The sequence below is a fragment of the Mesoplodon bidens genome, assembly GCF_964165515.1.
Source record: "Mesoplodon bidens genome assembly, chromosome: 12".
NCBI lineage: Eukaryota > Metazoa > Chordata > Mammalia > Artiodactyla > Ziphiidae > Mesoplodon > Mesoplodon bidens.
In genome coordinates this window covers 63265771-63289250 of record NC_138168.1, presented here as the reverse complement: position 1 = coordinate 63289250, position 23480 = coordinate 63265771, and the positions used below count along the sequence as shown (strand labels likewise).

The 23480-nt window shown below is 36.0% G+C and overlaps 1 protein-coding gene across 1 annotated transcript in view; it reads right to left on the bottom strand.

Moving 5' to 3' along the window:
* LOC308625895 (uncharacterized protein) overlaps positions 1-23480 on the bottom strand; it is a gene marked incomplete at its 3' end in the record, with an annotated part of 154880 nt that overhangs the window by 6513 nt on the left and 124887 nt on the right. Inside the window, exon 5 of the mRNA XM_081250495.1 lies at positions 1310-1381. Within this exon, the coding sequence (XP_081106621.1) occupies positions 1310-1381 (72 nt within the window). The remainder of the gene's footprint in view (positions 1-1309; positions 1382-23480) is intronic.

Genomic DNA, 23480 nt, shown 5'->3' with positions numbered 1-23480 from the left:
CCTAGAGAAATAGAAATAAAAACAAAAATAAACAAATGGGACCTAATGAAACTTAAAAGCTTTCGCACAGCAAAGGAAAACATAAACAAGATGAAAAGACAATGCTCAGAATGGGAGAAAATATTTGCAAATGAAGCAACTGACAAAGGATTCATCTCCAAAATATACAAGCAGCTCATGCAGCTCAATATCAGAAAAACAAACAACCCAATCCAAAAATGGGCAGAAAACATAAAAAGACATTTCTCCAAAGAAGATATACAGATTGCCAACAAACACATGAAAGGATGCTCAACATCACTAATCATCAGAGAAATGAAAATCAAAACTACAATGAGGTATGACCTCACACCAGTCAGAATGGTCATCATCAAAAAATCTACAAACAATAAATGCTGGAGAGGGTTTGGAGAAAAGGGAAGCCTCTTAAACTGTTGGTGGGAATGTAAATTGATACAGCCACTATGGAAAACAGTATGGAGGTTCCTTAAAAAACTAAAAATAGAACTACCATGTGACCCAGCAATCCCACTACTGGGCATATACCCTGAGAAACCCAGAATTCAAAAAGACTCATGTACCACAATGTTCATTGCAGCTCTATTTACAATAGCCAGGACATGGAAGCAACCTAAGTGTCCATCAACAGATGAATGGATAAAGAAGATGTGGCACATATATACAATGGAATATTACTCAGCCATAAAATGAAACAAAATTGAATTATTTGTAGTGAGGAGGATGGACCTAGAGTCTGTCATACAGAGTGAAGTAAGTCAGAAAGAGAAAAACAAATACCATATGCTAACACATATATATGGAATCTAAAAAAAAAAAAAAAAAAAAAGGTTATGAAGAGCCTAGGGGCAGGACAGGAATAAAGATGCAAACCTACCAGAGAATGGACTTGAGGATACGGGGAGGGGGAAGGGTAAGCTGGGACAAAGTGAGAGAGTGGCATGGACATATACACACTACAAAATGTAAAATCAATAGCTAGTGGGAAGCAGCCACATGGCACAGGGAGATCAGCTCGGTGCTTTGTGACGACCTGTAGGCATGGGTTAGGGAGGGTGGGAGGGAGGGAGATACAAGAGGGAAGAGATATGGGTATATATGTATATGTATAGCTGATTCACTTTGTTATAAAGCAGAAACTAACACACCATTGTAAAGCAATTATACTCCAATAAAGATGTTAAAAAAAGATATATAAAAACTAAAGAAATAATATATTAGACTCGGAAATGCACTTCTCGATGGCTAACCTAACTATACATCCCATCTCTCCAGTACAGTTCCTCCTTACCTCTGTTGTCCTGGTATAATTGTTAATAGGATCTTTCAATCTGTCCATGTTTGAAAATCTTATACTGCAATCCTATAATACAGAAAAAATGGTTGGCCTTATATCAAAATTTGTCTTTATTCTCTCTACTCCACATAGTATATTTATTTTCAGATGCCAAAATTACAGGACATTGATTGGATAATGATCAAAAGGGTAATGATATCTGAATTTCCCCAGGATTTGGAGGGACACCCAATTTAAGCTGAACTACAATAGGGTCCCAACTGTGACACGGCAAAAATTCAGAACTATTTTAGGTTGTGCCTTTGTGGAAAGAGAGTTGCTTGCTCTTTGGACTTCTTATTGAAATGAGACAATACGTACTTCTCCCCATCTCTGCTTCTTCCCAATTCCCCAATTCCCCTGATTGGGGTAAACAGCATTATAACAAGGAAACTGGTGGTCTACCCCCCGCAAATCATAACAGATAAACTAAAATTCCAATGTAGTGAAATAATTGGAGCTTTTTCTTGAGACAGCTTTTAACCTGCACAAAAAAATCAATTCAATACTTTGATAAACTTGGAGTCTAAACAAGTTCAGTCCTATGTAGCTTTCTGAGCTTATCACTCTACCATTACTTATTCTGTCATTCAATGAGCTCACTTCTCTAATATTCTTAAGAAGTCCTTGACTTTCCCAGGATTTTTTTTCTTTTTCTACTTCATAATCACTTTCCAGCTCCAATCTTTTATTTGGATGCTAAGTTAACTGACTGACATGTTTGAATTAGGTTGGAGGTATGTGTATTAAAGGCAAGAAAGATATTAACTAAATTGGAATGCACCATAAAAGGTGGCTCTGTGTTTTTTAAGAAACGGTAGTAGTGATGGGGGTAGTTTTGTTTTTTGTCTTATTTGTTTTCAAGCTACTATCAGGTAGTAGATGTGATGTGGTGTGCTGGAAAGGAACTTCTTCCTTTTCATAAGCATTCAGAAAGCATTTGACATTCCTGTACAAATATTTAAAACTAAACATTCTTTGAGTTAAAATGACATTGTTGTATTAATATCCTTTAGAATGTTTATTTCAGCATTTTAAATTTCAATCATAAGTAGTTTAAATATCATTGACTCCTACTTTATTTCCCTTCCCAAATATGCTCTGCATTTTATTTGATTTGTAAGTGTCTTCACATATAATTCTAACTTCAAATAGACCTAATCTCCTCCTGCCCATATTCTCACTGGCTACTGGAAGCATCTCACCAATGCAGTCTTGGTTGGGTCATCTTTGATACTTTCACTTCTATAGCAAGTCTGGCTGCTGGTCATCTGTGTCCAAGCTTCTCCTCCTGTATGTCTCTTTGTCTCTGACTCTTCCCTACATTTATGGCAAACTCCCAGGTTTAACGTGATATCTTTCTGATATTCTTCCTCAATGCTGCAATGACAAGGTGCCCCAATATGGCCCAGCTGCAGTAAAAACACCTTGTTTTAATGTGAGGTCTTCTCAAAAGAGCTTCCCACACTTTCTTGTACTGTATAACCACACCACAGAAGCTGGACTAAAAGCAAGGGAGAAATGTTGGCAGCCTAGGAGCTACAGTTATAAGCCAGTAGAGCTGTTGTGTGAACCTGCCCTCTCAATCCAGATTGAGAGACATAATTCTCAGGCTGTGTCCTGACTCTGGCCTTGCTGGTTTCTTTTTTCATCCATCTGAAATTAGAACCTTAATCCATGGCTATGTTCTCAAACTCTACTCTGAACTGACTTCAAGTCTAAATGTTGCTCCCAGCCACCTTCTCAAACTCAAAACCCTACTGTGTTATTCATTTGGCCTGATATTACATACTTCTTATCTTCATTCATATTCAAGACTCACATCAAGGAAAAGAACACTTTCAGAGCCCTCCGACAACAGCCGTCTCTGGCTAATCTAATCAAGCCATTCATGACTGCTGAAACTCTCACACTTGCCCTTCTTATGTAGTCTTTTCCCATGGTAATCACCAGTGTTATCCTAAAACACAATACATGGGAAAAAAATAGAAAAATTAAAAAGTCCCAATTCTCATTATTCTTTTCTCTTCTTTAATAACCTCTGGTGGTTCCCCATCAATGATAAACAAATTGCCTGCTTTGGTAGAGAAAATTTCTTAATATCTTATTCCAAAGAAATTTATCAATTTCATCTCTAAACATCAGCGTTTTATAACTATCCCTACATGCCTGTGCACCCTAAATACTAATTAAGCACGACAACTAATATCACTCCTACAATTTATCATGCATTTCAATATCTTCATGCCATTAGTGTTTCTCTTTCATTTATCTGGAAATCCTTTGTACTCATCTTATGTCTAGTGAGCTCTATTCATCCTCTATAGACCAATTAAATGGTCACTTTCTCTAAAAAGTCTTCCTTAATCCATCCGGAAGGTAAAAAAATGCTTATATACCACTGAGTACAGTGCATTAGTTATTAGTGTTCTCATGATTTCTCAAGCCATTGTCACTTGAGGAAAAGTTTCATGACTGCAAGAGGCATCTCTACCTGCCAAACTAAAAAGAACAACGAATCAGAATATTGGCTTTTAAGCCCACATGATCATTTGTGCTTCAGCCTGCCTAGATCATGACCCTTTCACTAGGTCTACTCTGAAAAACCAAAACCCTAGACAGGAGCAGACCCTTGCAACACAGAAGGAGGCATTGTTGGAGCTATTTGGGGTCCTCAAGGGAATAAGCCTCCTTTTGAAATCCCAGTAGCTACAGAACTCTGTGTCCAAAACCCTTTTTCTACTTTTATCAAGATGACTGACTTCAGTAATAACTGAGACCCTCTCTTGTTAGATTAACAGCTCTGCCTCTGCTCTGCTATTTTTGAAGAACTATCTGTTCCTATCTGAGGAGTTGTTTCGTCTTCTATACAGTAATTCATCCATTCAGTAAATTGATCATTGGCCAACTGCTAGGCATTCAACAAAACAGATCTGGTGCTTGCCCTCATGGAGTTTTAATATTAGGCAGAAAAAAAATCTTAACCAACCAAAAATTTAAAAATGTCCATTATCATAAGTGCAACAAAAGAGAAGTACAGGCAACTGTGGCTTTGTATAATTAGGCTCCTGTAATAAAGGTGTGTTTGTGTTTTTTCCAGTTTCACTATTTTCATACACAAAAGAATTCTTCCTAATGTAATATTCATACACTATGGGCAAAATTAGTCTCATAGATGAAAAGAAATTCATATTTTTAAAAAGGCTTGAGGGAAATGTGGCAGGAATCTCTTACAAAAAAAATTCTACAAAGATGTTTCAAACCTCCTTGGGCAGTCATTTATGAAGCATCTCAATTCTGTATCATTTGGATGCTAATGAGACCCACCTGCCAACAGCAGGAGCCTAAACAGGATGGCCAAAAATACCATGAAAATAATCGAGATACAAAAATAAGCCATCGTCAGCTTCTGAATAAGGAACTGGATTACAGTCACATACAAAGCCATAGACTAAATAGAAATTTCCCATCCTAAAAATGAAATGTGTGTGGAATTCTTGGTGAGTTAAATCCAGTACAACATACACATAACATTATCATTATTTTCAAACCTACTCCGAGTTTTCTTTGTAAGAACAAGCTTCCTTCATTAAGATATTGCTGCTGGGTGAAGGGGAGAGATGCCCTGAGATGCAATGTGACACCAACAGCAAAACTGCACATGGCATTAGTACTAGATAAACTACCTTCTTGGCTCAGTCACAAGATTCTCATTTTGCTAAAAGAATCAGGAATTTCCTAACTCAATTGGTTTTTAACTTTAGCGTGAGAGGGCCTAAAATGTTCTTAGCAGACTGAGCTCTAAAGATGTATGAAATATCTAGGTGTTTTGAGAAAAAATTTTATGTGCGTTTCTGTGCTTTACTTTGTGTTCCTGTGTGTAAAGAAATGACTAAAATATGGTATTCTTCATTTATAAACTGATCCTAATGACCCTCTTATTTTCTAGTGATGATCTATTTATAACCTCAAATTCTCTTATGAATAAGGGCAAAAAGAGGGCTGGGCAAACTCAATGTTCACAAACCCACATATCTGCAATTGGCTGATGCAGTAATTGAACCCAGAAATGTAGGATAAGTTTCAAGTGTCATGTCTACACAAGTCCTTATTGTGTTAAAATAAAACATTTCAAAGTAAAAGATGTCTTCTTATCATAGCATATTTAATAGAAATGTGTGCCCCTACGTTCTGATTTCAGTTTTGCCAGTGGGTAGGGGACCAGGGATAAGTAAGTTATGCCCTTCTACTCTATCTATATTTGTAAAATGAGAAGGAGAATGATAGAAAAGTGAAAAGAAGTTGCAGACTGTAGAGTCAGAAAAATTGGGTTTAAGTTTGAAATGATGTAACTCTCAAGGCAGAACACCCTCACAGTGACTATATGCTGAACAATTTCCAGGGCATCAGCCTGGCACTAAAGCTGCCATTGGAAATGACTGTGGAGGAGAGATGCTCAAAAACTATTCCCCAAAATCACACCACTCTTTCTCCTTACGTAACTAAGTCGCTTCTTACACCACCCTGGTAGTTACCAGATTGCCTCATGATACACATTACTATATTTTTACTTTGGTCATTTTACTCTCAATTTGATGCTATTGCTTTTCTGAGAAACGTTTCAATGGAATATGGAACTCTTAAGTGTGAGTTTAATTCTATATTGATACCACTATTTTTCCTGTGGTTTAAACTACATATGGCTTTTAAATAAACAATGCAATATCTTCCAAAGGAAGGTTCTATAAGAGAATCATAGAATTTTAGAGGTAGAAAGGAATTGTAGACAATGTATTTCAGTAATAGTGTTTACATAAATCTCAGAGCCAGGATATGGCAGATTCCTGTCACTGGGCTCTTAGCACAGCACTATCTATTATCAACAAAGATAACAGTCTCTCACATGAATCACTGATTCTTGCCAGTTGCTGACAGCCTGCTTTGTTCTGATCTCTCTTCATAAAAAACAGGATAATTTGAATGTTCTAAGATCTTTCATAAAAAAAGACTTAACCAAACAAAACCAATCAGAACCAGATAAAATTAGTACATGACCAGTAGAGTTACAAAGTTATCTTCTAAGTTTTTTTTTGTGTGTGTGATACCATGAAAAGTAGCAGTTTTATTTCAGGTAGTAGAACCTAGTGGCCAGAAGCATATATTCTGGAGTCATAAAGATCTGTGACTGTGCCATTTACTAGCTGCATGACTTTCCTGGGCCTTAATTTTCACATTTAAAAACATAAATAATGGTTACTCTCATAGGGTTGAGAAGATGATGTGAAATCATCAATGCACATACTCGGGTCAGTGGCTAATGTAACATATGTGCCATTATTATAATTTCTTAATATATTTTATCCCTCTATATATTTTAACATTATCAGTTAAAATAAACTTCCTCAAGTTAATGTTTAAAGTCTATAATAATATTTTTAATTTCTATGTGAATTATTTCACTTGATCTGCTCAAAAATCTGCTAAGATAAAAACCCATAGTAACCAAAAGGTTGATCTAGATTTTCCTTTCTCCTTCGTTCTCAAAATGTTTCCTCCATTAAGGTACTGAAAAGAAAAGCTTAGGAAAGACTTTCAGAGTTAAGTCTCAAATTCATAACACAACCTGATCTAAATTCCATAATTGCTTTCTAGTGTAAGTCTGATGGCTTAGCATTGTTGAGTTAGAAGAAAAGTTCCTCTCTGTTATTGTACCGCAGTACAAAAATGAGATACCAGTAACAAGCACCACCCTCCAGATGGATGTGCTTCTGGGATGCTGAGATTCTCACAGACATAAGTCTGTGTCTGCAGGAGAGTTCAAAATATCAATTTAAATAAACACTCCCATAGAGAGGAAGAAGTATATTTCTCATATATCAATACACTTTGGCTAGGAAACAAGATTTAGCTAGCAAGGCTGGTTATATTAAACAGACCAATTCTCGTAGTATTAAATGCTTACATAATTCAAAGAGAACACCTCAGTGCTTCATAAATAGAGCTAAAAAAATGCAGAGAAGACTGTCTCCTCTGACCAGTCATCTTCCTTAACTGCCTAACCTTTGTCTTTGTCTATTTTTCACAGTACCAGCACCATCCCCCCTTTTGTTTGAATGGCTATATGTTCCTAAAAATACCCAGCTACTTTATTCTCCCTGGGAGTAACCAAACCAGATGAGCCTTAGTACTTGTAATACCAAAATGCTGTGGCTTATTTATGGCTGTTACACAGCCCAGGGAACACGGACTCAACAAGTGTAAGTCTAGCAATGCTCCAACACATTGTAGACATGCTTTGCATTGTAATTTTTGCTCTTAATTTGCATTCCCCAATGAAGGGTACCCTTGGACTGGGAGACAGGAAGCCATGAGAAGTGATTCCAGTTCTGTTATAAATGGTTAGGTTATCAGATTATTTTAATTTTTTTGTGTCTTGTTTTCTTCATCTAAAGAAGAGCTTGGACTATGGGATTTCAGTGTCCTGCACAGGTCAAACATTCTATGATTCTGAGTAGTTTCTCACTAGTTGTCAAGTATTGATAATTTACAATGTCTTCTTGTGCTCGTTTGGGGTTTTAGCTGTGGTTTTGTTTCTTTCGGTTTTGCTTCTGTACTTTAATCCTGAGGAGCACAGTGTGAGGTAGAAAACTCTCTCATGTCTTTAAAGAAGCAAGGCAGTCTGTGTCCACTCACAAAGGGCTCAGACGTTATTGCACTGGAATAATGTTTTCTAAAGTCAGAGTGAAAGCTAAAATATAATTGGCTGAGAGATGCTGCCTGGGAAAATTCACAGAGACCTCTCACATACTTTTACATTAGCCTCCAGAGTACCTCAAGTTCTATTTATGCTTCAAACACTGAAATAACCCCGGCATATTTCAGTAACAGCTCAATAAAGAGCATCTTTCTGACTTCACCATGTATGGTTTCAATCCAACTGTTTCCATTTTCACATTGCATGCTGTTCCTGAGTTGGGTTCTCACAAACATGACATACAGCCACATCTTCCCCAAAAGGGCAACGGATGCTTGCTGGAAAGAGGCATGTCAAAATTCCAACCAATCACCTGCAGCTTTTATTCTTAACCCAGCCCAAATAGTTTAATAGCTCTTCTTGCCTGTTATAAATAGGTTCTGGTGCCTATCACTCCAGCTCACTGAGAAAGAATGCAAACAGTCCCAGGAATCAAATACTCAGGAAGGTTGTTTTGCTTGGTAAGAGCTATTTTATTTTAAATGACAAAATTTCCTCCAGACACGTAGAAAGCATTACATTCTTAGTCTGTGAGTTTCTCATCTTAAGGAAAGATGTGATGTTTTATATGAGCAAAGAAAAAGTAAGAGAGAGAGAGAGAGAGGAAGTTACATCAGTGATAAAAATGTGCTGAGCAAAACCTTTCTCCTTCAGTTGGCCTTTAAAGGAATGCTCATTATTTTGAACAAATTTATGTGGTCATGCTGCATTCTCCAGGAACAAATATAGTTCATGTAAAGACCTGTTCAGAAGGACATCTAGAAAGCCAACAGTGTGAAGGGACTAGAAACATATTACAGAAGACACCAAGTTGAGTCCATTGAATCAATAAAAAAAAAATCTCAGGAACAAAATTTCAGAAAATAGACTTGTATTTTTTCTCCCATTCTAAGAAGTGAATGTGAGAAATATTCTATATTGTTATATAAGCAGTTATTTTTTTCTTTGAATAAAAACCAATCAATGATGCATGTAAGAAAAAAATGTGTGAAGACAGTTACAATTGCAAAATTTTCTGTTTCAATTATCAGTAAACTGTCATAATTGTAACGGGGATTTTGAGTTTTTGATTTCTGAACCTAGAAATATTTCTCATTCCTGCTACAAGATAAGGAGAAAGCACATGATGAAAACTTATGTCTTTTGATTATGGTGACAAAATACAGTTCTAAAGGGTTTCCATGTCTTTTAAACATGGATAATGTGCCTTTTTCCAAGATCACCACATCTCACATTCAACTGCACATAACAGTGATTTCCAGTTTTTTATGGCTGCAATTCTTTCCTTGACCTAAATCCCTAGGTCTATAATTGGGAAGTTAGATGCTATATGCTTTTCTGAATACACAGTTTTAATAATTCTGGATCTTTTGAAGATTCTTAGAATAAATAAACTTTGTTCTGAGTGTATGGTATACAGAAATATCTGGACACACAATAATGATGTTATATGGTGTTTACTTTTGAACAATATACTACATAGTTTTGAATTCTAGTCTGGTCCATATTTATAGTGCAAATCATAGTTCTAATGATGCTAAAGAATAGCTTGTGTCTATAAGTATTTAAAAAAGGAGGCCATTAGACTGAGGTGTCTCCAATGCCTCGGCAGCCTACATAAGCGAACCCAAACCTAAGCCAACGTCAATGCACTGGAATCCAAGAAAATGAAACTTAGTAACAACCAATCACAAACAGTCAACTAGGCGTACCCAAAAAAGGCAACTGCTTAAGGTATCACCAGTCAAATCATGTCTCAGCTTTACTTCAGCATCTCCTTGCTCTTTGCCTCTTGCTCCTTTCGGTGGAGTTCTCCTAACAACTTCTGGCTTGGTGCCGTTTGATTTGAATTAATGTATGCTCAGATAAACTCTTGAAAAGTTGTAATGTGCCTCAGTTTACTTTGTAACAAGTGTAACCAATGACATTTTTCTTGAAATCAAAACTAGGAAAGTGGTTGGAACAATTGTTCTTAGAGTTTTTAGTTGACTCCTGATCTAAGAAACATCAACCTGTCCCAGATCAAGGAGACATAAGGTCGTAGAGGAATGTTGGGGTCATGAGACACTCCAAAAATAGTTGACTACCTTTTTTTGCTAGTTCAGACACTGATTGTGTCCATCAAATCCTGATGACACATACACACAAAGACTTTATTATAGGCATTCTAAATTTCACATGGACTTCATAAAGTGTCTAAATAAAGTTGTTTGCTTTTTTTTGTGTTTTTTTTTTTGTGTGGTACGCGGGCCTCTCACTGCCGTGGCCTCTCCCGCTGTGGAGCACAGGCTCCGGACGTGCAGGCTCAGCAGCCATGGCTCACTGGCCCAGCTGCTCTGCAGCACGTGGGATCCTCCCGGACCGGGGCACGAACCCGCGTCCCCTGCATCGGCAGGCGGACTCTCAACCACTGCGCCACCAGGGAAGCCCAATAAAGTTGTTTTTAAATTGAATCTTCTAAATTGCTTTTACTTCAAAAAAAGCCCTTCCTTGTCCCCTTTCAATATGAGAGAGTCCATGTTAATTCTCCTTCTTACCAAAGTTTAGCAGATACCCAAAGGGGCTATTAAAATGCTTATGTAATTGATGAAAGAAATTGAAGACGACACAAATGGATGGAAAGATATACCGTGTTCTTGGATTGGGAGAATCAATATTGTGAAAATGACCATACTACCCAAGGCAATCTACAGATTCAATGTAATCCCTATCAAACTACCAATGGCATTTTTCATAGAACTAGAACAAAAAATTTTACAATTGGTATGGAAACACAAAAGACCCCGAATAGCCAAAGAAATCTTGACAAAGAATGGAGCTGGAGGAATCAGGCTCCCTGACTTCAGACTAATACTACAAAGCTACAGTCATCAAAACGTATGGTACTGGCACAAAAACAAACATATAGATCAATGGAACAAGATAGAAAGCCCAGAAATAAACGTATGCACTTATGGTCAATTAATCTACAACAAAGCAGGCAAGAATATACAATGGAGAAAAGACAGTCTCTTCAACAAGTGGTGCTGGGAAAACTGGACAGTTACATGTAGAAGAATGAAATTAGAACATTTTCTAATGTCATATACAAAAATAAACACAAAATGGATTAAAGACCTAAATGTGAGACTGGATAATATAAAACTCGTAGAGGAAAACATAGGCAGAACACTCTGACATAAACTGCAGCAATAGTTTTTTGGATCTGTCTCCTAGAGTAATAGAAATAAGAACAACAACAACAAAAAAAACTAATGGGACCTAATTAAACTTAAAAGCTTCGGCACAGCACAGGAAACCATAAACAAAGCAGAAAGATAACCTACAGAATGGAAGAAAATATTTGCAAACAATGCTACAGACAAGAGATTAATTTCAAAAATATCCAAAGAGCTCATATAGCTCAATATCAAAAAAACCAAACAACCCAATCAAAAAATGGACAGAAAACGTAAATAGACACTTCTCCAAAGAAGACATACAGATGGCAAAAAGGCACATGAAAAGATTCTCAACATTGCTAATTATCAGAGAAATGCAAATCAAACTACAGTGAGGTATACTTTACACCAGTCAGAATGGCTATCATCAAAATGCTTATAAATACTAAATGCTGGAGAGGGTGTGGAGAGAAAGGAACCCTCCCACACTGTTCGTGGGAATGCAAATTGGTACAGTAACTATGGAGAACAGAATGGAGGTTCTTTAAAACACTAAAAATAGAGTACCATATGATCCAGTGATCCCACTCTTAGGCATATATCCAGAGAAAACTCTAATTTGAAAAGATACATGCACCCCAATGTTCACAACAGCACTACTTACAATAGCCAAGGCATAGAAGCCACCTAAGTGTCCACTGACAGATGAATGGATAAAGAAGATGTGGTATATATACACAATGGAATATTACTCAACCATAACAAAGAATAAAATAATGCCATTTGCAGCAACATGGATAGACCTAGAGATTATTAAACTAAGTGAAGTAAGTCAGACAGAGAAAGATAAATATATGGTATCACTTATATGTGGAATCTAAAAAAATGATACAACTGAACTTATTTACAAAACAGAAATAAAATCACAGACAGAAAACAAACTTATGGTTACCAAAGGGGAAAGGGGGTGAGGGATAAATTAGGAGCTTGGGATTAAAATATACACACAAATATATATAAAATAGGTAACCATCAAGGGTCTACTGTGTAGCACAGGGAACTATACTCAATATCTTGTAATAACCTATAATGGAAAAGAATCTAGAAAAGAATATATATATATATATATATATATATATATATATATATATATATATATATATATACATATATATATATACACACATATATATATATATATATATCTGAATCACTTTGCTGTACACCTGAAACTAGCACAACACTGTAAATCAACTATATTTCAATAAAAATTAAAACAATAAATAAAATGCTTATGTAAACTCACTCTACCCCTGTAAGAAGCATACACATGACTGAATATATTTTTTCTAATTTAAATATATTCTTCAAAGAATTTTTATTGAGGGGGACTCATTTCAACTTCTTGGCATTTGGGGTGTTTCCTGTGACCCTACCTTTCTCTTGGCTAGTTAATCACTCATCAGTCCTGTGTCATCCGCCACCAAAATCCACAGATAAAGTGGGAATTTGATTAACTGCACAGAGCATAGTTATTCACAGTACTCATGATGTTAACTAATGTATCTATAAAGTCTAAGTCTAAAGAGTAGAACTTAAAAAAGTATCTATCTGGACCCAATTGTTTTTAAAAAGTGCTAAGGCAGTTCAAAGAGCAGAATAGTTAGAAATGTTCAAAATGTCAAGGCAGGGTTTTGAAGTGGCCCAAACCACACTTGAAACTCCGTCTACCCTTCCAATTTCTACTTAATAAGGAAAAATAGAAAGAGTGAAATCTTTGGTCCATTTCTTTTTGTCAAAGTAGGCAAAGATCATTTAAAATCTGGACAATAACTCTTCTAGATTTTAAATCAAGAAATGAAATCCCTCCACCATAGCCTCCTATATAATGTGAGACGTCGCAGTATGACAAGTACAATTAGACATGTTAGAAGGTTCAGTGTATTAAGGTACATGGTGATCTGAAAAATTCACTGACCTTTCTAATTAGTATTATAGTAGTCCAGTTGATAAACAAATGGACCTCACTGCTAATAATCACATTACCAAGTTAAAAGAAAAGTGTTTAAACGATTTCTTTCACAAATATAGACTTTCCAAATCAACATAACTGCAGAGGCATGAACCAGTAAAGAGTGGACAACAATTAGAAAATTGTATTATATTAAAATTAGAGCAATTCCTAAAGCCTCCACTTACTTTATACTTGGAAATGATGAGCATTGATCTTAGTTTCAGATAATACCCACCATCCTAGGTACTATTTCCTTTTTCTTTACAATTTAAACTTTTTAAAACCAATGTCAGCAATTTTACATCCTCTCTTGCACCTGGAAAAGTGCTATTTCAGACTTACAGGTTACCCTTCACTTTTCTACTCATTTCACTTCTTAGCTCTATGTGAAAATATTCTTTCCAATAAGTATACCTTTGGTAAACTCCTTGTTTATCCATTTGGCTGTGGCCATACAGTTTCCTGGATTTAAGTCACCCCCAAGATGTTAAAATTATGAAGATCTTTAAACTACAGACTGTGCTCTTTGAATGATGAGAAGGGAAACAATTCTAAAAGTGTTTCCAAAAGCAGCACTGACTTCTGGTGGGCAGAATATTGAGTAACATTCCAGTGGGAAGACAAAATTTCCTTTCAAACAAATTTAAATATCATTTGGTTAAGACATACCATTAAGATATGACATGTTATAAAAGGATTTTGACAAGTGATTTTAATTTTTAGGGAAGATCAAATAATAGAAGCAAAGTACTAATAAAGGGGTCAGTGAAATATTTAAAAACTCAATTCTGCCAACAAACAAGCAATATTGATGAGTACATTTTTTAAATTTTCAGCTCTATTAAGGCATAATTGAAGTATAAAATTATAAGATATTTAAAGTGTACAATGTGGTGATTTGATATACATATACATCATGATAGGATACCCCCTTAATCTAGTTAATTAACACATCTATCACCTCACTTATCTATTTTTTAGTGAAAATATTTAAGTTCGACTCTCTCAGCAAATTTCAGATATACAAAAAGTGTTATCAACTATAGTCACCATGTTATACATTAGATTTTCAGACTCTGTCTTGTAGCTGAAAGTTTGTACCCTTTCACCAACCTCTCCCTATTTCCCCCACCACCCAACCCCTGACAACCAGTTTTCTACTCTCTGTTTCTATGAGTTTCACTTTTTTTAAAAATTAATTAATTATTTTATATTTTGGCTGTGTTGGGTCCCCGTTTCTGTGCGAGGGCTTTCTCTAGTTGCGGCAAGCGGAGGCCACTCTTCATCGCAGTGCGCGGGCCTCTAACTATCGCGGCCTCTCTTGTTGCGGAGCACAGGCTCCAGACACGCAGGCTCAGTAGTTGTGGCTCACGGGCCCAGTCGCTCCGTGGCATGTGGGATCCTCCCAGACCAGGGCTCGAACCCGTGTCCCCTGCATTGGCAGGCAGATTCTCAACCACTGTCCCACCAGGGAAGCCCTCACTTTATTTTAAAAAAGGATTCCACATATAAGTGATATCGTGCAGTATTTGTCTTTCTTTGTCTGGCTTATTTCACTTCACATAATGTCTTCAAGGTCCATCCATGCTGTCCCATACGGCAGTATTTCCTTCTTTCTCATGGTTAAATATGACATTGTGTACATATACCACATCTTTATCCATTCATCCATCTATGGACACTTAGGTTGCTTCCATATCTTGACTATTGTGAATAATGTTGTAATGAACATGGGAGTGCTGATATCTCTCCAATATCCTGTTTTCATTTCCTTTGGATATACCCCCAGAGGTGGGATTGCTGGATCATATGGTAGTTCTACTTTTAATTTTTTGACCAAACTCCATACTGTTTTCCATAGTGCCTTCACCAGTTTACATTCTCACCAACAGAACACAAGAGTTTTCTTTTTCTATATCCTCACCAACACTTGTCATCTCTTGTCTTTTTTAGGAGAGCCATTCTAACAGGAGTGAGGTGAAATCTCATTGTGGTTTTGATTTCCACAGGAGTGAAGTGAAATCTCATTGTGGTTTTGATTTCCACTTCCGTGATGATTAGTGATGTTGAGCACTGTTTCATGTACCTGTTGGCCATTTGTATGTCTTGTTTGGAAAAATATCTGTTTGGTTCCTCTGCCCATATTTTAACTGGATTTTTAAGGGGTTTTTTTTGTTGTTGTTATTGAGTTGTATGAGTTTTTTTATATTTTTTGAATATTAACCCCTTATCAGACATATGATTTGCAAATATTTTCTCCAACTCTGTAGATTGTCCTTTCATTTTTTGATGATCTTTTTAGTTGATGTAGTCCTGCTAATTATTTTTGCTTTCATTGCTTTTGCTCCGTGTATGTTTTTATGTGCTTAGCATTTTATTTGGTATTGTGGAGGATTCAGAGGTTCTGACACAATCATTGCCCTTAAATAGTTTACATTTGGGGAGAAAACTAATAAACATAGAGCGAGTAAAAGATGAAATAAGAATGTAAATGTGGCATTAACAATATGTGCACTAGGAGATCAGAAGAGGAACAAATAGAAAATCATTTGTAAGAGCTGTCAGGGAATGATTCATGGTGGAAGGACGTGAACTGGACTCTGAGTTGGACTGATGAAAGACTGGGGAGGAGTTATTAAAAGGAGGAGGACTGGAATGAGCAGAGGCCATAAAGAGCCCAGTGTGTTGGGTAACAGGAGATTTTTGAGGATACTGGTTTGCATGGAGAAAGGCTGCATGTGGGAAGTAGAAGGACATTAGAATGGAAAGGGAGAGTGGAGCTAGACATAGTTCAAAGAGGATTATAAATCTATGTGATATGTAATGAAGGACTACTGTCTTTTCTTTAATACAACTTAAGCTATAAATTTTAAAAAGCCAGCTTCAAATTTTTTTGTGGGACTCTTTAAAAATATTCCTTAAATTGGAGCCTGTCTGGAAAATAATCTCAAATTAGTACTTACTTATAACCTAAGTTCTAAATTTTTGTTAATGAATGGGATGATTTTTGCCTGTGTCAGTATCTTATTCTAGTAGCATAAATTATGCTGTCTAATACTGCAGGGTACTTTATGATGTTATTAAAATCTGTTGGAGAATTACTCTAACCATATTCTTACAGAGCCTAGAGTTATATATAGACTCAACACAAATTTGTGTATCCACTCTGTTAGTCATTAATTTCTTCAGTCCACATTTACTGAGCACTGTCTCTGTGCCAAGTGCTCTACTGGGCACTGAGGATGCAGAAAAAAGAAACAGTCCATGACTTCAATGAGTCCAGTGGAAGAGATAAACATATACACAGATTAAAAACTGTGTACGACAGAGGGAAACGTCCACTGTGTCAACTCTTTTAATAAGGTGGTTTTATTTTCAGCAACTTCTTATCAGAGATCAAAGTAATACAAAAGACATAGGTATTTCAGGATGTCACAAGAGCAGTGTTTCTATAAAAGCTATTGCCTATTGCTGGTTACCAAAATGTCACAGCATCAGAATGCACAGGAGGTTTGAGCTGCTTGATCTTGAAGCCTCTATACAGGCAGCGATGGTGGGCAGTGTACGTGGAAGGAATGGATGTGCCCTAGACACCTGTTTCAGTCTTGGAAGAAAATGATAACAATGGGTTACATGCTCTTCTGCCCCCAGAAACTTCTGAAAAACGTTTGCTGCTGTAACTGATGGGTTGCTGTTAGCCTTAGTGGCACCAAAGGAGGGAAGGTCTGAATAAGCAAACAAACTCTGTGGTGTTGTTCCTTTAGACCATCTTTACCCTCTCTCAGTCTCATTAAATGGGGTAACTTATGATGATATAGATTTAGTTCCAGGGCCTCTCATGCTCAAGTTATCTTACCACATGGTTACTGAGGCTGGTATTTTAATGGACTCAAATCCTTCCATTAGAGATAAAACCAAAGTCCTGAATGATGTACATTACTGAAATTCATTCACACCCAGGTAAAGTGGAATCCATCAACCACACTTTAAAGGCTGGTATAGAGTTCTCTTCTGTTTACACAACAGGGGAAGGTTAGAAAGCAGCTGGAGTGTGCCAAGGCAGGTCAAGAATGTGGAAGCTGAGGGCTGTGAAAAGGGAGTATGAATTTCATTAACTTCATAGTTTGGTTTGAGATTGACCACGCAACTCTGAGTGTACGTAAGTCAATGTTGTTCATAGAAGCTGAGCACTGTGTGCAGCTGGATCCTACCCGTTACACACAGATGACGTCACTTTGCAGAAGTCAGTGTGCTCTCCATGATTATAAGGATTTTGTTTGCTTTTTTTAAACAAAGGAGTGTTGTTAATTTAAGATGATTTCCAGACAAAGAACAATGTTAAGGTGGAGCCTCCAACGAGGACCACTTGAGTTCAAATCTTGGATCCTTTTCTTTCAGGCTGTGTGATCTTGAGAATGTAGCCTGACCAGTCTGTGCCCAAGTTCTCATACGTAAAAAGGGATGAGAATACTACCTAACTCAGAGGGTTGCTGTGATAGTTAAAAGAGTCAATACAAAAATGGCTCTTCATACATAGAAAGCTCTCAATTCATGCCTATTATAATTATTTTCTATACAGAACTGAAAAATGTCATCCAAAGTCACCGAATTGACTTAGCTGAGACAAAAGTAGGCATGCTCTGGTAAAAAAGGAAACTGGGCAACTTAGTAGGATAATTAGACATCTACATCACATTCTGCAGGCTATTCTGGAATATTTTGCATATTTTATGAGTCATGAAATAGGATCTCATCAGTATTTAACCCTAGAAATCTCTGAAAGATGTGCTAGCGTCATAGGGACTTTCCTGAAGACTGTCAAAATGAGCTTCCTAAATATTTATATCAAAGTATCCAAATGGTAGAGGAGATGGAAGGTAGGTTGAGATACAGCCCAAAAGGGGCCCTGGCAAGGAGAAATTTCTTTTATGTCTCCTTTGTGTTACACACTAACAGATATCTGCCTAAATACAGAAAGTCTTCACAAAAAATTCAAAGATGGATGCTCCAGGAAGTGTTACCTTGTTCATCCTGGGATATCATCCACTGGCAACCCTGGCATGGCTTCCCAGAGATTCAGTTACTCTAATTTGAGAAGCATAATACCAGGAGATATAAACAGAATTCCAATTAGCATGCTGCCACTGAAATAGGTCACACAAATTATTTAAGTAAGTAAGAGGCACTTACTTGAGTGCCAAGAAGCACTCAAGATAAACCTTGAGAATTCGGATTCTCCGATCATTTACATCTGTATTAACAATTTGAAAAAAATTAAAATGTAATTGAGTGTACTTTTTATTTGCTGAATTTTATATTTTTTAGTTTATTCAGAAGGTATACCTGATTCTCAAAATAACTTAAAGTCATCATATTGATCTTCAATTAGTGCCTCAGGCTGTTAAAATTTTCAGGTTTTCATATAAAGAATGCTTTACAGTATATTGCTTAAAAAATATGATTTGTTTCTTTGTTAACATTTTTTAGCTGATCACTTTTGGTCATGGAAAGGACAGGGAGATGTGGAAAATACCTAAAAGAAATAAACAAACCCGATAAAGCTTTAACATTCTTCTACAAAACAGGAAAAAAAAAAAAGACTAGCCAACAATAGCATAAAACTCTGATGTGCCATGCTCAAATAGGGAGTAAAGCTATTTAAGAAAGTACTGATTATAACAATTTATATATTTATCTAGCTCTTTTGATGGATCCTTCTCATATTTTTCAATGAAAATGTTAAATATCTGCTCTGCTTAGTTGGACCTTTCTCAATGCCTTGTGGAATTATTCAGGGTATGCAGTATCTCTGTGGGCACATAAAAGTTCTTGGATAATTACCATCAGTTATTTCAAAATATAAAAATGGACTAGTTTAATTACAGAGAAGTTAATTCATGCATATCATTTTGGCAGTGGCACGAGGGTAAAAATAGTCTCTTTCCACAGTAACCAAATATAGCAAGGAAATTCTAATTGAATCACATGTGTTACATGGACTTGAGCCACACTGTTTTGGGTCAGGGACATTTATTTCCATCACCTTTTAAAAAATAAAGTATCACATTACAGTTAAATTCCAAAGGTGTTTCTTCCCCACGAATCAAAATTAAGTAAAATTAATTTATCAAAACAACTATATGGACTTCTGGATAAACATGTTGAGTTGAACACACAGGTTTATCATTGCTTCAACCCAGAGCCCCACTAAACTATCACTGAAGGAATATAAACAAGCATAAAGCAATGAGGATAAAAAATAAGAAAAGAGACGATTAAAATAGATGAGGAATGGTGTAGAACTGAACCATCCTTCTAGTTCCTCAGACTGAAAACCTTAGCATCATCCATGACTCCAACTCTCTTGAGATAATACTTATGTCCAATCCATGAGGGAATCCTGTTAGATCTACCATCAAAATATATTCAGAATTTAGCCATTTTTTCACCACTTCCACTGCTATCACACTAGTAAAGGCCACCATTATCTCTTGTCTAGATTACTGCAGGGATCTCTTCCCTGGCCTCTCCTGACCGACTGCTGTCCATTCTTAGCATAGCGGCCATTGTTTCTTTTAACAATGTCAGATCTTCTAATGACATCAGTCATGTTTAAACACTCCACTGTCCCCTTGCCTCTTAAGAGGAGGTTCCTAATTTTCACAACAGCCCACAGTGCCCTACCTGGTCTGGATTTCTCTTCCTGACCTGCCCTACTACTTTTGCCCTTACTAACCTGCTTGGTCCATACTTGCCTCCTGCCTCCAACATACTAGCTGTACTGCTACCTCAGGTTTCATGTGCTGCTCCTTTTGCCTGGGGTACCCTTCTCCCCAGGGTTTCACAACTCAAATGCTACCCGTAACTTCACTTTCTCGTTGATACCTTTTCCAACACGCCTAAAGTCCAATCCCAATCTTTACATATCTAATATCCATTAACCCACTGCATTTTTTTCCATAGCATTTATCACTCTCCAATATACTATATAATTTACTTATTGTGTGTATTATCTGTCTCATCTAGTAGAATGTAAGCTTCTGGGAGCAAGGGTTTTTGACCATTTTTTATCTCCACTGTATCACCTATACCTATAATACCTGAGCCACTAGGTGTTCATAATAAGCTTGCCAGATAAAATACAGGCCCACCAGTTAACTTTGAATTTCAGATAAAAAGAAAGTAATGTTTTAGTATAGGTGTGTTCCATGCAATATTTGGAACATACTTACTCTAAAAAAATCTGTTATTCATCTAGAATTCAAGTTTAACTGAGTGTCCTATGATTTTATTTGCTAAATCTGGCCATCCTAAGTCAAAAACATTTGTCAAATGAATGAATAAGAATTTTGGAGGCTGGAAAGCAGAGGGAATAATGGTAAATAATTTAGCAATTTACAGATCATTAAATACTAAATGTCAACAGAACTAGGGTAAAGGAGGACAGGTATGAGGAAGCCGGTAAGAAAGAAAACTAAGAACCCTGGAAACCGTGTGAGGAATTCAAGGCATCCGGTGCTCTTAAAGTGGGGGTTACAAACTGCATGGGGGCAGAGAGTGGGGAACTAAAAATGGGAAGGTTAGATTGAAATCTTTAAAAGAAAAGTTAGACATTTAAAATCACCCACATGTTGACCAAACAGATGACTGCCTCTATTTTACTCAAGCACAAAACTAAAATTTTACCTTTTGGAGAAAATGAATAATAAAGGTACAGTAGACAAAACAACTTAACAGCAATTTGGATAAAATGTAACAGAAATTTATTATCAAAACTCTTAACAAACTAGCAATAGACAGAGACATCCTTAACATGATAATGGATGGCTACAAAATCTACAGTAAACAAAATACTTACTGGTGAAATACAGAAAACCTACCCCAAAGTTTGGAAATAAAACTAGAGTGTTTGCTAAAACCACAACTATTCATTATCCAGTTAAATAATGAAAGGAGAAAGAAGAAAACATACAAGAACTGGAAAACCTGATTGTGAATATAGAAAATTTAAATGTTTATAGATAAACTGATAGAATTAATAAGTGAAGTTAGCAAGGTTCCTGGATATAAAAGTCACTTATATTTACATATGTTAACAAAAACAGATGGAAATGTAATTTTTAAAAAAGTGATAACATTTATGAAAGCATAAAATCTAAATATATAGGAATAAATCTAAGAAAAGATGTATAATACTTCTATACAATACTACAAAATATTATTGAGAAATATAAAAGATTTCAATAAATATTCAGTGATTGACAGAACTGATACTATAAAACTTTCAATATTCTCAAATTAATTTTCAAATTCAATAAAATCCAAATAAAATATAACAGGTATTTCAACAGAAATTGAAAAACTGGACTAAAATTTACATGAAAACACAAGAGGTCAAGAACAGTTAAACAATTCTTGAAGAATAACAAAGTTGGAGAACTCACACTACCAGATTTCAAGATTTATTGTGAGGTTGCAATAATTAAAACAATGTGGTATTGATGCAAAAACAAATATATCAATGGAACAGAAAAGGGAATCTAGAAACAGTAGGTCAAGTATATGGTCTCTTGATTTATGACAATAAACAAAAATCAGTTTCATGTGAATTGAAATGTATAAATATGAAATGCAAAGCAATAAAGATTCAAGGAGGTAACATGAAAGAATACCTTCATGAATTAAGAAGGGCAGATTTCTTAAACAAGGCAAAAAAAGCATTCCCCATAAAGGAAAATAATGAAAAATTGTACTTCATTAAAATTAACTTTTTCATTAAAACAACATTAAGACAGTGAAAAGTCACAGAGTGGAAGAAGATATAGGCAACACATATATTTGATGAAGATCTCATGTCCAGAATAGAAAAAGAACTCAAAAATAAAGAAAAATACAACTCAAAAAACCTTCTTCATTAGACCAATTTCCTCCACTGAAGAGGATAGCCAAATGGCCAATAAGCATATGGGAAGGTATTCAAAGTAATTAACCAACAGGAAGATTCCAGTTAAAACAGTGAGTTACTACTACTCATTCATCAGAATGGCTACTATTAAAACAAACAAACAAAGAAGCAAACAAACATGACAACACCAAGGGTTGGGAGAATGTGGAGCAACAGCAACTTTTCCTACGTTGCTGATGGGAATGTAAATGAGGGCAACCACTTTGGAAAACGTGTATACCCTAGCAATTCCACTCAGCTACATAGCAAATGGAAATGAATACATATGTTCACTAAGAGACATATAGAAGAATGCTCATAGCAGCTTTATTTGTGACGGTCCCAAATTAGAAACAACCCAATCATCCGTCAACAAATAGAATGGGTAAATGGCAGTCGAATTAAAAGAAAAACAAAAAAAAAACCCTACTGTACACACAGAAATGGGTAATGCTCACAAATGTGATGTTGTGCAAAAATATTTACAGACAAAAGAGTATATATATATATATATATATATATATATATATATATATATATATATATATATATATATGTATGATTGCATTTACCTAATATTCAAAAACAGGCAAAGCTAATCCATCAAAGATAATAGAAGTCAGGGTAGTGGCTCTCCCAGGTAAGTAGGGTATTGCTTTTAGAGAGGATAAGAAGGTGGCTGGGCTCTGATGCTATCTGTCTTGATTTAGGTGGTAGTTATAGGCATATGTTTAATTTGTAACAACTCATCAAGCTGTACACTTATAATTTGTGCATTCTTCTGTATATATATTATATTTAAGTAAACATTTTACAAGTGAAAAAGCATTTTTGAACAAGAAAGAAAGAAGGAATATTTCCAGGGTCCAACCAGGGTAAGGAAGCAGTTAGTGGAGAGATAAATGAAGGTTGAAATTAAATCTTCCCCTGTGGGTATTTGCTGATCCCAGGAACCTAAGGAGCCCTGAGTTTTAATTTAGATACTTGGCAAAGTGGTGAGTTAAAATATAGATCCTGGCCATAAAGTTGGACCCTCAGGGCTGGGGCAGGAGAGGGTGTCTAGAAAATATTTGTCTCCTGGCAAAGAGAAATGTCAAGAAAACTTCTTGGTCTTTGTCTAGACTTCGGGGAAAAATATTCAAAACTACAGGATTGGGGTTCAAATTTAAACTACCTGTGGGGTTTGAGAAAGCTCAAGATAAAGAATTAAAGCTCAAGGTAAGGAATTATCACTGCATAAATAATGTCCCCTA